The sequence below is a fragment of the Euprymna scolopes genome, chromosome 2, assembly GCF_053919585.1.
Source record: "Euprymna scolopes isolate OS-2025 chromosome 2, ASM5391958v1, whole genome shotgun sequence".
Classification (NCBI taxonomy): domain Eukaryota; kingdom Metazoa; phylum Mollusca; class Cephalopoda; order Sepiida; family Sepiolidae; genus Euprymna; species Euprymna scolopes.
The window spans coordinates 195,433,613-195,445,796 of record NC_136483.1 but is presented as its reverse complement, the minus strand read 5'-3'; the positions used below and the strand labels follow the sequence as shown (position 1 = coordinate 195,445,796).

At 32.3% G+C, this 12,184-nt stretch overlaps 2 protein-coding genes across 2 annotated transcripts in view; one reads left to right on the top strand and one right to left on the bottom strand.

The window, feature by feature from the left end:
- LOC145301289 (uncharacterized) overlaps positions 1–12,184 on the bottom strand; it is a 539,758-nt gene that overhangs the window by 382,853 nt on the left and 144,721 nt on the right. The window lies entirely within an intron of this gene.
- LOC145301257 (uncharacterized) overlaps positions 1–12,184 on the top strand; it is a 61,937-nt gene that overhangs the window by 10,494 nt on the left and 39,259 nt on the right. The window contains exons 6-18 of the mRNA XM_080144561.1: positions 11–206; positions 2,077–2,332; positions 2,712–2,877; positions 3,038–3,364; positions 3,568–4,095; positions 4,795–5,093; positions 5,566–5,733; positions 5,847–6,105; positions 8,598–8,733; positions 9,697–9,951; positions 10,927–11,181; positions 11,320–11,554; positions 11,726–11,939. Coding sequence (XP_080000687.1) covers positions 11–206; positions 2,077–2,332; positions 2,712–2,877; positions 3,038–3,364; positions 3,568–4,095; positions 4,795–5,093; positions 5,566–5,733; positions 5,847–6,105; positions 8,598–8,733; positions 9,697–9,951; positions 10,927–11,181; positions 11,320–11,554; positions 11,726–11,939 — 3,294 coding nt within the window. The remainder of the gene's footprint in view (positions 1–10; positions 207–2,076; positions 2,333–2,711; positions 2,878–3,037; positions 3,365–3,567; positions 4,096–4,794; positions 5,094–5,565; positions 5,734–5,846; positions 6,106–8,597; positions 8,734–9,696; positions 9,952–10,926; positions 11,182–11,319; positions 11,555–11,725; positions 11,940–12,184) is intronic.

The following is a 12,184-nucleotide window of genomic DNA, read 5'->3' as shown; positions in this document are numbered from 1 at the left end:
TCTTTTCCAGTTTGTCAAATCTCTTCCATTGATGAAGAGTGAATACAAATGTACACAGACACTCGGCTCGAACATCCTTCAGAGTTCAACATGTTCAGAGGAACACGTGTTCAGACCATTCTCTTCTGGAAAGAACGGTGCCATGACAACCAGTGAACAGACTTTGACTTTCACTAATAAGAAAAAGGCTGGACGTCCATCCAATAGTAAGTGTTTATGTATTCTTTCAATAACTGAACAAAAATATTGAAATAAAATTTCTCTTGTTCAGACATACTTTCACTCTGGGTTGCTTTTTACAGCGAATCAATGCTTTTTTATTTACTTGGGCGCTACCGACTAGTGGTTTTCAATTACAGAAATATATAATTGTTACTTACAGTATAACATGTGAAGATATGAACAACTAATTATATATATATATATATATATATATATATATATATATATATTAGTAGTAGTAGTAGTAGTAGTAGTAGTAAGTTATAAAATATATATGGCAATTAAGCTACACAGAATATTCCGTGTTTCATCCATGCTAGGATTCATCACGTTTAGTAAGTTATAAAATATATATGGCAATTAAGCTACACAGAATATTCCGTGTTTCATCCATGCTAGGATTCATCAGGTTTAATAAGCCTGATGAATCCTAGTGTGGATGAAACGCGGAATATTCTGTGTAGCTTAATTGCCATATATATTTTATAACTTACTACCTAGCTCTACCCATCACAGTACAAACGTATTGAGCACTGTTGCAGTAAATACTTAAAGTTTACGCATAAATTTATACTTTCGTATGTTAATTTATATATATATATATATATATATATATATATATATATATATATATATATATATATTGCTTAGCTCGTCTGTCCTTTCTACTCTTTCTCGAAAACGACTGGGTCAATCCGGTTGAAATCTTTTTACAGATCTTTCTTACGATAAGGTGCAACGAATTAAGTATTATAGTATCCGTTCGATGCACAGTGAGGGATTAATAAGGATTAATAGAGATTAGTAATTACAAAATCATTTACTCCAAAAGTTTGGTATAATCAGTCATTCAGGCGCATAGTCTCTAACTTTTGTCCATTCTGAAATGGTGTAAAAGGTCTAGTATATATATATATATATATATATATATATATATATATATATATATATATATATATATATATATATATATATAGTTTTAATAAGTTTGGAGTAAAAAATTGTAAAAATAAAAATAAAGAATGCGGTTTAAATTCCCAGAAAAAAAATAAATAAATTTAACCTATCGCAGACTTAGCATCTGCATAATCCGACTTCTTAAAATTAAATGATTACAAAAGAGAATACAACTATACAAGGATAAAAAAAAACTTAACTAAAATTGTTTAATAGAAATAGACTTATGACTTGCATAAGCTGAATTCTCAAAGGTCTACAATTATAAAAAATAATTCAACTATATAAGAATGAAAAAAAAAGAAAACCTTAACTAAAATATTATAAATAGAAAACGAGGATCCTCAGCTGCATACCATGTAGCTGTTTCTGAGATTTAAAAACAGGACAACTGTAAAATACATGCCTCTCCAGTGGAAAATACTACTTTCCCAATATCAAAATGTAGAACAATACGGTTACTATTTATACTACTATACTGTACTATATAGACGTAATACCCATGAAAGACCAAATATTTAAAACTACAAAAATAAAATCAAGGTTAAAATTCACAGCTTGACATTTCCTTTTTTTTTTTAACATAAATATCTAAGGAAAACCGTGTTCTTTTTTCTTCATCTTCTCTTAAATATTTATAAAGCATCAGGACGGACGCGTGTCTTTAATCTTAGTGCATAATCATTTAAAGAGATAGACAATTAAACTATATTTGAGAAAATGTAAATTCATAACATTTTTTACCATTTAAACCAAGTAAAAGAATAAGAAATAAAAAATAATCTTAAAGCCTTCAAATATTTTATGAGATTTTTATCACATTTTTATATTCGTTCGACTTATGATTCCAATTCTAACAAAATGCGATTATTTTCTTTTTGTGATGATTCTTTTCAGATCAATTTCGTGAAAGAAGTACATTGTTATTCCATCACCAACATGACACACCAAGTAAACAAGATAAAGAGGACAAAATTGAGTCTAAATTGCAAGAACTCTGCAACAAAGCAACTGAAGATATTCGCCCTGAAGTTCCCGAAATGGTTAACCAACTAATTGAACACATGCGTCAAGTCGACCGAGATGTTCTTTCAAGAATTTATAAGAAAATCAACCAAAAATCGATCTGTGCAAACAAAGCTGATCGCATCAAGTAAGAAGGCGGGATTCTTAATTCACTCCCATCTTAGTCCATCTTCATATGATTTTTTTTATAGTCGAGAACTGCTATAAATTTTGAACTTAGAGTTTTATGCAATTCTCAGAGATCAACTAAGTATAAAGCGTTTCACTTTAAGGACATCCATTAAATATTTCATAATGGTTCACTCTTAAAAGGAACTAGTTTTGATAAAAGCAGAACCGATTGCTTATCATTAATTTAGTTGTTGATTATTAACAAGTAAGTCTAAAATATATAAGTGTTTAAAGATTTATTTAATTATAGACTTTATAAAATTCTTGAGAAAGTTTCAATATATTTGCTTTTTAAATATTCTATCGAAATACAAATATCCTATGTCATTTTACAGACAATATTTTCATGATGCAATTCCAATGGTAGGAACCGAAGCTTCGGTTGGTATGATCCAAGACCTCATCTCAAGGAAACACGTCACCGGCAGTGAAGCTGAAATGTGGCTGTTGTCTTTATCCTTTGTTCATCATCCTTCAAAAGAAATGGTTGCAGCTATCATGGTAAGACAATTATGCACAGAACAATCTAATCATTATTTTAAAATAAAATATAGCAAATGAAAATTTATTACGTTTAACTTGTTTGTGCATCATTTAAAATTGAATTTGTATCAATCAGTTTAAAATAATTTCGTTTTTTTATTTTTTTATTTTATTGTAGCCTTTATTAGATGAACTCGATGTCTCTGGAAACATTCTCCTCGCCGTATCATCTTTGGCAAGCAGTTATTGCAATGAACGACCTGAATGTGGAAAAGATTCTGAAATTTCTACTCTCATCAGAAAACTGATGCATCTCACACACGATTGCAACGATCAGAATGTTGATGCCAGAAAAATCGTTTTTGCTCTTCGAGCACTTGGCAACATTGGTCATTCCCATGAAGCCGTGTCTCATTTGAGTCGTTGTTTCACTCGTCAAGATGTCAGTGATGAAATAAGAATTGCAGCTATGGATGCTTTCCGTAGAATTCCATGTGATGCTGTGGTAAGTGAATATTATTCTTGTTTCATCGGTATTTAAAATATAAAGAAAAAAATTACAATTCTTAACTTGAAAACATTATATAAAATTGAATGAAGTATATTTGAAATTTAATATGAACTCAAATACGGAATTGCCAGATTTAATTGCGTGCATAAACATATTCAGTTAAATCTATTTCCTGTTCCTTTTCTATTTTCTTGCAGCGCACCGATTTGATGGGAGTATTCCGTGATGAATCTGAAGATTCTGAATTGCGTATTAATGCCTACATTGGTCTTATGAAATGTCCAAGCAAAGATATTCTATCCGAAGTGCGCCAAGTGTTAGAAAAGGAAAAGTCCAATCAAGTTGGATCTTTTGTCTGGTCTCATCTGACAAACTTGATGGAAACTTCAGATCCACATATGCAGGATATCCGCAACATTGTCCAAGATGAAGAACTTAAGAAAGAATTCAACCTTGACCAAAGGAAATTCTCCAGGAATTACGAAGGATCATTCTTCTTTGATTCAATCAACACTGGTGCTAAAGTCGATAGCAATGTCATCTTTTCGCAGAAATCTTTCATTCCAAGATCGGCTAACTTAAACCTTACCATTGATTTATTTGGCCATGCCATCAACTTCCTAGAATTTGGCGGTAGAGTCCAAGGCGTGGAGAAAATTCTGGAAAACTTTTTTGGGCCGGGTGGAACTAACACGCCTGCTTTGAAGTCGCGAATCCCAATAAACGTAAGTAGAACAAAACTCTACTAAATCCGATCGAATCAGGTTCTATGATTTAGTAATGTTATTCAAATAATAACTTGTTTTTTTTTATTCGTAGTCAAAGCTAAAAACAAAACTTTTTAATGACTTATATTAACTTTTGTTTATTTTTTATTCTTCACAAACAATTGCACACTTCATATATAATATAATCCCACTAAATATAAGGAAAACAAAACTCTACTAAATCCGATCAAAACAAGTTTTATAATTTGGAAATGTTATTCAAATAAAATCTTATTTATTAACAGCAAAAGGCGAAAACAAAACGTCTTAATTTACTTTAATTTTAATTATTAAAAAACAATTGTTATTTATTGACAGTTAAGATAAAAAACAAAGCCTTATTATTATTTATCTTTACTTTCATTTAATTTTATTTCTTCAAAAACAATTGTACTTCATAGATGTAAGAATTCAAAGTTTCTTGATATCAAAGATTAAATTTGATAAAAGAGTAAGAAATACTTATTTATTGCTCATTAGTTGAAATTAAAAACTTTGTAAGATGTTAATTGAAATAAAACGCAAATTTAAGTTTATTTAATATGTATAAAGATTATGACAAAATGATAAGCTTTTATGTAGATGTAAGAATTCAAAGTTCCCTGAGATTTTGACAAAATGACAAGCTTTAATATTCAATTGTTTTTTTGTTTCCAGTTTGATAAACATATGGAATCGTTCCGTTCATCTGCTTTCCTCCGCGTATTTGGAAACGAGCTTCGTTATTGGGATGAGAAATCTTTGAGTGAATTGCAGTCTTCTCTTCAGAAACTGATGCGTATGCAAAGTTTGTCATTCAGCAAAACTATGGTGCTTCTCGATAGCCGCATGATTATTCCCACCTGTGTTGGTTTGCCACTCAACCTCACTATGTCTTCAACTGGAAGTATTTCTATTGATGCTAAGGCATCTCTTCAAACAAAACAGTTCCAAATGAATGTCGAATTGAAACCAAGGTAAATTTTTTTGACCTTATCATTTTCTGTTAACTTAAAGTTTGCATTAAATATAATAGTATAAAAAAGTAATCATACGAGCCAAAGCAAAACATAATTCAATGTATAGAAAATAAAATATTATCAATAATAAAGTATCCTCCCTGTATGAATTCCAACAACAGTTAATACATTTGGGTAAGAATTAACAAATGGTAATAAATCTATAACACGATTTCTGGTAAACTTCAGTTAGTATATCCAAGCAATGTAATGTTTCAAAACAGCTATAACATGAAAAAGTAATTTGAATTATTGTAGAATTCTCTTTCATATCAGGAATAAACTCACGATGTGACAAGTGTATGTATGTCTGTATACTTCAAATTCAAAATATACAACAATTTCTATGCATTAATATTCTTAAAATTAACTGGAGAATAATAAATATTTAATGGAATTCTGATTCGTATTGTACATTTGATTTTTACAGTGCTTCAGTCCAAGTAAAAGGTGAAATGTCTGTGGATGCCCATGTGTCTCGTGCTGGCCTAAAAATGGTAACAGTTGCTCACACAAGCACTGGAGCCAGATTGGATATTGCTAACAACAAATTTGACTTGCAAATTCCCGAAAAAAAGATGGAAATTTTCAACTTGAAGTAAGTAAATTCTAAAAAGATTTCTGTATCAATTTTTTCTTGCATCAACTTTCACTTTTTATAAAATAAATAATTTATTCGGTTTAATCATAAATCTTTCTTTTAATTTGCAGGACTGATTTCTACATCATCCATCGTAACACTGAAAAGAAACAGAAAATGATTGTTGATAATGTAAAGAAACACGAGATTTGCACAGGCAAATTGATGAAGCAAGTGACAGGTCTGACTTTCTGCCAAATCATCAAGTTTCCAAATGCTTCCCTTCACAACGAGGCTCCATTCTTTCCATTCACTGGTCCAGTTGTCTACGATCTTTATATGATGAACGAAGACGCTCCCAATGGATATCAAATTGAAGGATTCACCAAAGTAAGTCGTTCCTAATTAAATTTCTTTATCTAATGCTCATTTCGAAAACTTTCATTTTCTCTAGATTTCTGTCTTTTACATTTTTTTTAAAATAGGAGTTACCACTTATCAAGGCCCGGAGACTACTTGAGGATAAGGGTTAATGAGTGAGATAATATCGTTATAATCATTAGTAGTGGAAATTTTGTAAATTGGATTACTCAAGTGGATGGTTCATGAAGAATTTGATTATGTTGGACTTAAAGACTACCAAATTGTAGTCAGTTGGAAAGCAGACAAGCGGAAGACAGTTCCACAGGTGTGCAGTTTTAAGAAAGAAGCTTTGTTCATGGAATCTACGTTCAGGTTTAAGCACAGATAAAAATTGGAGGAAATTATTGATAGTGGTTTCAGACGAGTGTTTTTCGTGAAAGTTTGGTGAGAAGAGGGGGGCATAGATTGGAGATCAAACGAGAACTTGCCATGAAAATAATGATAAAACAGAGACAGGCTCGCAACATCTCTTCTGTAGGAAGGAGGTTGCAGGGAAAAGAAAAGGGCATCCCCAATTAGGCTACCAAATCTACTTTGAACTCTGTCAAGGAAGGATAAAGGTCTTTCTAGCAGCTCCTGCCCAGATGTGACAACAATACTCCATCCTTGGACGTACCTGGCTTTTATATAAGTAGAGAATTGCATCAGCAGTGAGATATCTACTGAAGCAATAAAAGGATCCTACCATTTTTTCAGCAACCTTGGCAACGGATTTGATGTACATGTTCTATTTCAGATCAGGAGTAAACGTCAAGCCCAGAAGCTTGTCAAAACATGAAGCCTCCCCAAGACGAGAGCCATTCATTTCAATTGATGCCAGATAGGGGATTAGAGTGGTGATATAAAGATAGAAGCTTGGTTTTAGATGCATTAAAAGTAACCAGCCACCTCTTTCTTCATTCTACCACGTGCTCAAGATCAGAGGAGGGATTCAAAGAGAACTTGATCATTTATGGCTTTGATGTGTTGCCATAGACAGTAGAACTCTTGAGTGACTCCGGTATTAATACTATGAACTTCTGATTTCTGACCATCAACCGCTACTCTTATGAAGCTATTAGAGACAAATGATTTAATAATTGAAAAGACATTTCCAGCTATACTGTAGCTGGAGATCCTGTGAAGTAGATCTTTATGTCATACCCTATCAAAAGCTTTTGATATGTCAAGAGCAATTGCCCTAGAAAGGAAGCCTCCATCAGGAGATTCGATAATCCTATGAGATATAACTGTTAGCACATCTGCTGTAGATCTAGCAGAACGGAAACCATATTGCATGACACTAAGAGGGTTGTTTTTACTGAGGTGGTTGATTATTTCTCTATTTAACACAGATCCCAGCAACTTACTCATAACCCCCAGGAGATATTAGTCTATACTGAGAAGAAGATGACCGATCACCTGAATTCTTAAATACAGGGCATACTGATGAGGTTTTCCAAGGTGTTGGGAAGCAATTCTCCTTAAGACAACGTTAAAACAGTTTTGTAAGTATGGGAGCTAGTTTTCAGCATTTATAATTGGAATGCCATAGCTTGGCAACATCACACACAAATGTAGATCAGGAAGAGAGTTGGGCCCAGGATGAACTCACATAGCATGTTTTCTGATACAGGAGGAAATACGGTGAGTTGAAAGCCTTGGTCGCATAGGGTAGAATTAGCTGCAAAGTTCTTGGCAAAGAGTTTGGCTTTGTCTGATGCTGACGAGATTACCTCAGGTCCATTGATGATGGTTGGGATAGAGCACACGCTTCTGTTCAGGACTCTGTTTGCAATTTGTCAAAACTGGTGGGAACCAAGCTGCTGCTGAACTAATTTTGACTTAGTGGGCATACAACTCTCTCACGTTCTTTATTACTCTTTTATAGTGGTTACTGGCAGTCCTGAAAGCGGTTTTAGTCTGAGTACATCTATTATGTTGGAAGCAATGGAAAAAGTAATTTTTGTGCTCAATGGCAATAGCACATTCTGGAGAGAACCACGGCTTGGCTGTTAGGTTTTTGCTGGAGTTTTTGGAGGGTATGAAGCAGTCTACACTTACAATTGACCATTCTGTCATGTCTGATACTATAGAGGACACATTCTTTTTAAACATTGAACGCAGAGGTAGATATGCTATAAATGTACAGAAGCTATCCCAGTCAGCCAAAGAGTATCGATATACTGTACAATGGAGAGGTACGTCTGAGGACTTATTACATTTCATTTTTATCTTAACTGATACAACTGAGTGGTCGGAAGATCGCAGTGGAGACAGAAGGAAGATGAGCATAGCTCAGAGTAAGTTGTGAGAAAAAGGTATAGGAGACTTGCATATTGACCGTCAGAGTCGGGCATACGGGTGAGTTTGTGAACAATCTGAGTGAGGTCATAAGCAATGGAGAAATCGTGGAAGAACTTACATATCTTCTATTACAAAAAATAACATAAATATTTTCTTTGTTTTTATCTTTTAAGCAATCACCCTACTCTTTCTACATTGATACTCCGAATTCAAAAGTGTCCAGAAGAATTTCTATTGATACTGTTATGAAAAACAAAAACGACGCTCATATCACCTTTAAAGCTCCATGGAAAAATATCAGAATTGAAGGTCAGTCAATTTCTAGTGTGATCATTTTTCCGTCTGTATATATGTGTCTGTATATATAAATGTTTTTCTCTTTCCTACATATATAATCATTCTGCTGCCGTAGATTAAGATGATTATAGTGAGCTTATTTTATTTTACAGCATGTTAACTATTTTCTTGTCCTGTAATGCCGAATCAAATCATTATGGTAAAAGTCGTATGCTCAAAGTTTTAATATTTCAAACATTACTAGATTCTATTTCGTATATGAATTATTTGTGAATTATTTGTTTTGCGTGAATATATATATATTTTAATAAAAATTCTGTAATTAAAAATTATATTTGACCCATAGATTCTTCCTGGCTAGTACTAAAACTTTGGATCAGATTGAAACTCGGAGTAATTACAACTAAGAAGTAACTTCATATTCTTAAAAAATAAATTACGACTAAACACCGGATGATTCACCGTGGATGATTAGGAATGAAGAGAATCTAAGTAGTTTACATGGTTAGAAAATACGTTAGACAAAAGAGGCTATAATCACGGCTATCTCAGTGGCCGTGGCACAATAGGCTGAAAAAGTGTATTTCCTCGTCCTTAATCTTGATTTCACACCTCAATTGGATACACGAGGACAAAGATTATTATAAGGAATATCTTGAAATATTTTCAACAGAAACATGATATGAAAGAAAATATTAAAATACTATAATATATTAACATACAATAAAATAGATTTCTGAAAAAAAATATTACACTTTATATTTACGAATATATATGAAATACAATAATGAGACACAGTAAGAGATACTTGATAGTAAGAGGTTGAATATAAACTCTGAATAAATATTCACCGTATATAACATATATCCATTAGTTCTTTCAAAATATTATTGCAATAATCTAAAATGGTTAAAACTGCATTCAAGTGAAGATTTTTTTAATTACAACTGTTTTATTAAAATTCCTTTTCAACAGGTACAGTCGTGAACATGGACAATATGAAGAAAGTAACAGGAGAAGTGTCTATCAATGGTCGTACACCATATTCTTTGGAGGCTGAGATTGGCATGAAGAACACAAAAGGTCTGTGGAGTTTTACACCGAAATTTCAAATCACCATTCCACAGAAAACGATGAAATATGAAGGAAAAATCGAAATTAACCCGATGAAAACCTTGTTGATCGATATGTCTGCCATGGGATTTATTGCTAGCGATATCAACTTGAAAGGTAAGAAAAAATATCATCTTGAGTCCAATTGAATTGATACAAAGAAATTTCTTCATTTTCGATTATTTAAGGGATATATAGATTTTGATTCATTTCAATGCTTTAGTATATTATTTTTGAACAACTAGTAAGACTTATGTTCTGGTTTTGCCCTGGAATATTTGGAAACTAAAGGAACGTCGGCTTCCACCTCTGTGCATATGAGTATTTTAAAGAATGTTGTTTTCGACTTAATTATTTATTTTTTAATATTAGTGTAGCTAATTTAAACTTCAACCCAAATACGTTGTATGAATATTGTTCTACTAAGAATTTCCAATGAGTTTGTTATGTGTAATGCTTTGATAGCTTATTTTGGCTTTTAATAAATGCGATACATCTAAAAATTACACCTTCAAGGAAAGGTGAGATATCTAGTGCAATATACAGTAATTGACAGTAAACGGGAATGTGTTTTCTATGTTTTTTGTAATTTTGGAAATATGCACGTGTGTGTGTGTGTGTGTGTGTGTGTGTGTGTGTGTGTGTGTGTGTGTGTGTGTGTGTGTGCGTGCGTGCGTGCGTGCGTGCGTGCGTGCGTGCGACACTTTATTGATCAGACATAAATTCTGCAGTCGGTGCATCCCAAACGTTTACCATATAAAATATTTGTAATAAAATCGAGTTTAAGGATCATAGCAGATTTCACATATGGAGTGAAGATACCGCCACCTTTCTCTGAGAATGATTAAGCAAACAAATATTTAGAGTGGGACTGAATACCAAAATCAGAATAATTAATCCAAAGAATACATTTTAGTTTTTGAAAGCATGGACTAATTTTTAGAAAGAAACAGTGTCAATTTCTATGTAGTTTTGTTTATGAACCTATTCCAGGAATTAAATATGTTAATTTATATTTAAACATAAAATATGCAAATTTATATGTAAACATAAGCGGAACTTGGTGTATTTTTTCTCTTTTACTCAATTCAGTATCTGGTGACATTGTTCCGAAAGAAATTGGTTTGACTTCTCAACTGAGAATTGGAAAGAAAGAATATTATATGGGTAGCCGTTTGGGCAGAATGGTATCAAAAACTGGATTCAAATACACACCATCTTTGAAGATTTCAATGCTAAATAAAGACATTGTGGAATTCACCAGTGAGATTGTCTACCAATCCAATAAGAAAATAAGTTTTGATTTCAAACTTAATAAAATCCTTCCAAAGACAATTGCTATGAACGGTAAGTGTCAAAATAATAAGTATGAATAAATATTAATTTAAATATCATTAAGTGATAATTTCAAATGAATTTTTATTGTTTTTAAAAATGATTTACTGCTAAGACATTATAAAATCTGTATTATAAAATCCATTTCAGCCATCGTCCTCATGAACGCTGGAAAAACGAAGACAAAACATATCCTGAGAGTTTTATTCAAATCGCCTCGTGGCAACTTCCGGATCATTGGAGACGTAGACAAAAAGAAAGCCGGAATAACAAGTCGTATTATTGGGAGCTACAATTTTGGAGCGAAATATTCTGATCGTCTTACATTGTCATGCAAAATCCGTGATCTTAGTGTCAAAAAGTCTGTGCGTTATATGGGAAATATGTAAGTATCATTATCGTTAAGTATATAATTATAAGTACTTGTTTTCCAACGATCTTATTAATTAAATTTCTTTTGTAATATTTGCTTTGTATTAAAAGTCAGCCTAATAAAAAAAAATGTTTGAAGTAAAAACAGTAAATCTTCAATATATCCATTACATTGTTTTTGCAGTGGTTTGATAAGCAAGAAACAAGTCTTCTTGAACTTTAATCTGAAGGGTCAGTTGGCCAAGGCTGCGAATCATTTGGAAACGAAATTTGATCTTCATTATGGAAATCCAAAAATCAAAACAAACAACCTTAAATTCGCTTGTGTTCTGAACAGAGCCTTAAAACCATTTAGTCACACTTACGACTACGCCATGGCCATTCAACACCCAGGACAGGTAATAATACAACCTCCATTATGTAACTTCTATAAAACACTTTAAGAAAACCACAATCAAATATATTTTATTACTATTCAAAAAATTTATTTTTCGAACATTATATTCTCTTCATAGAATTTTCTCCAAATATAATCAGACACTTTCTATGAATTGCGATCAGTTCGTCAGTAAACTGAAAAGATCATTCCATCTATATATCTATAAAAGTGAAATTGTCTGTGTGTCTGTCTATGTGTGTACAT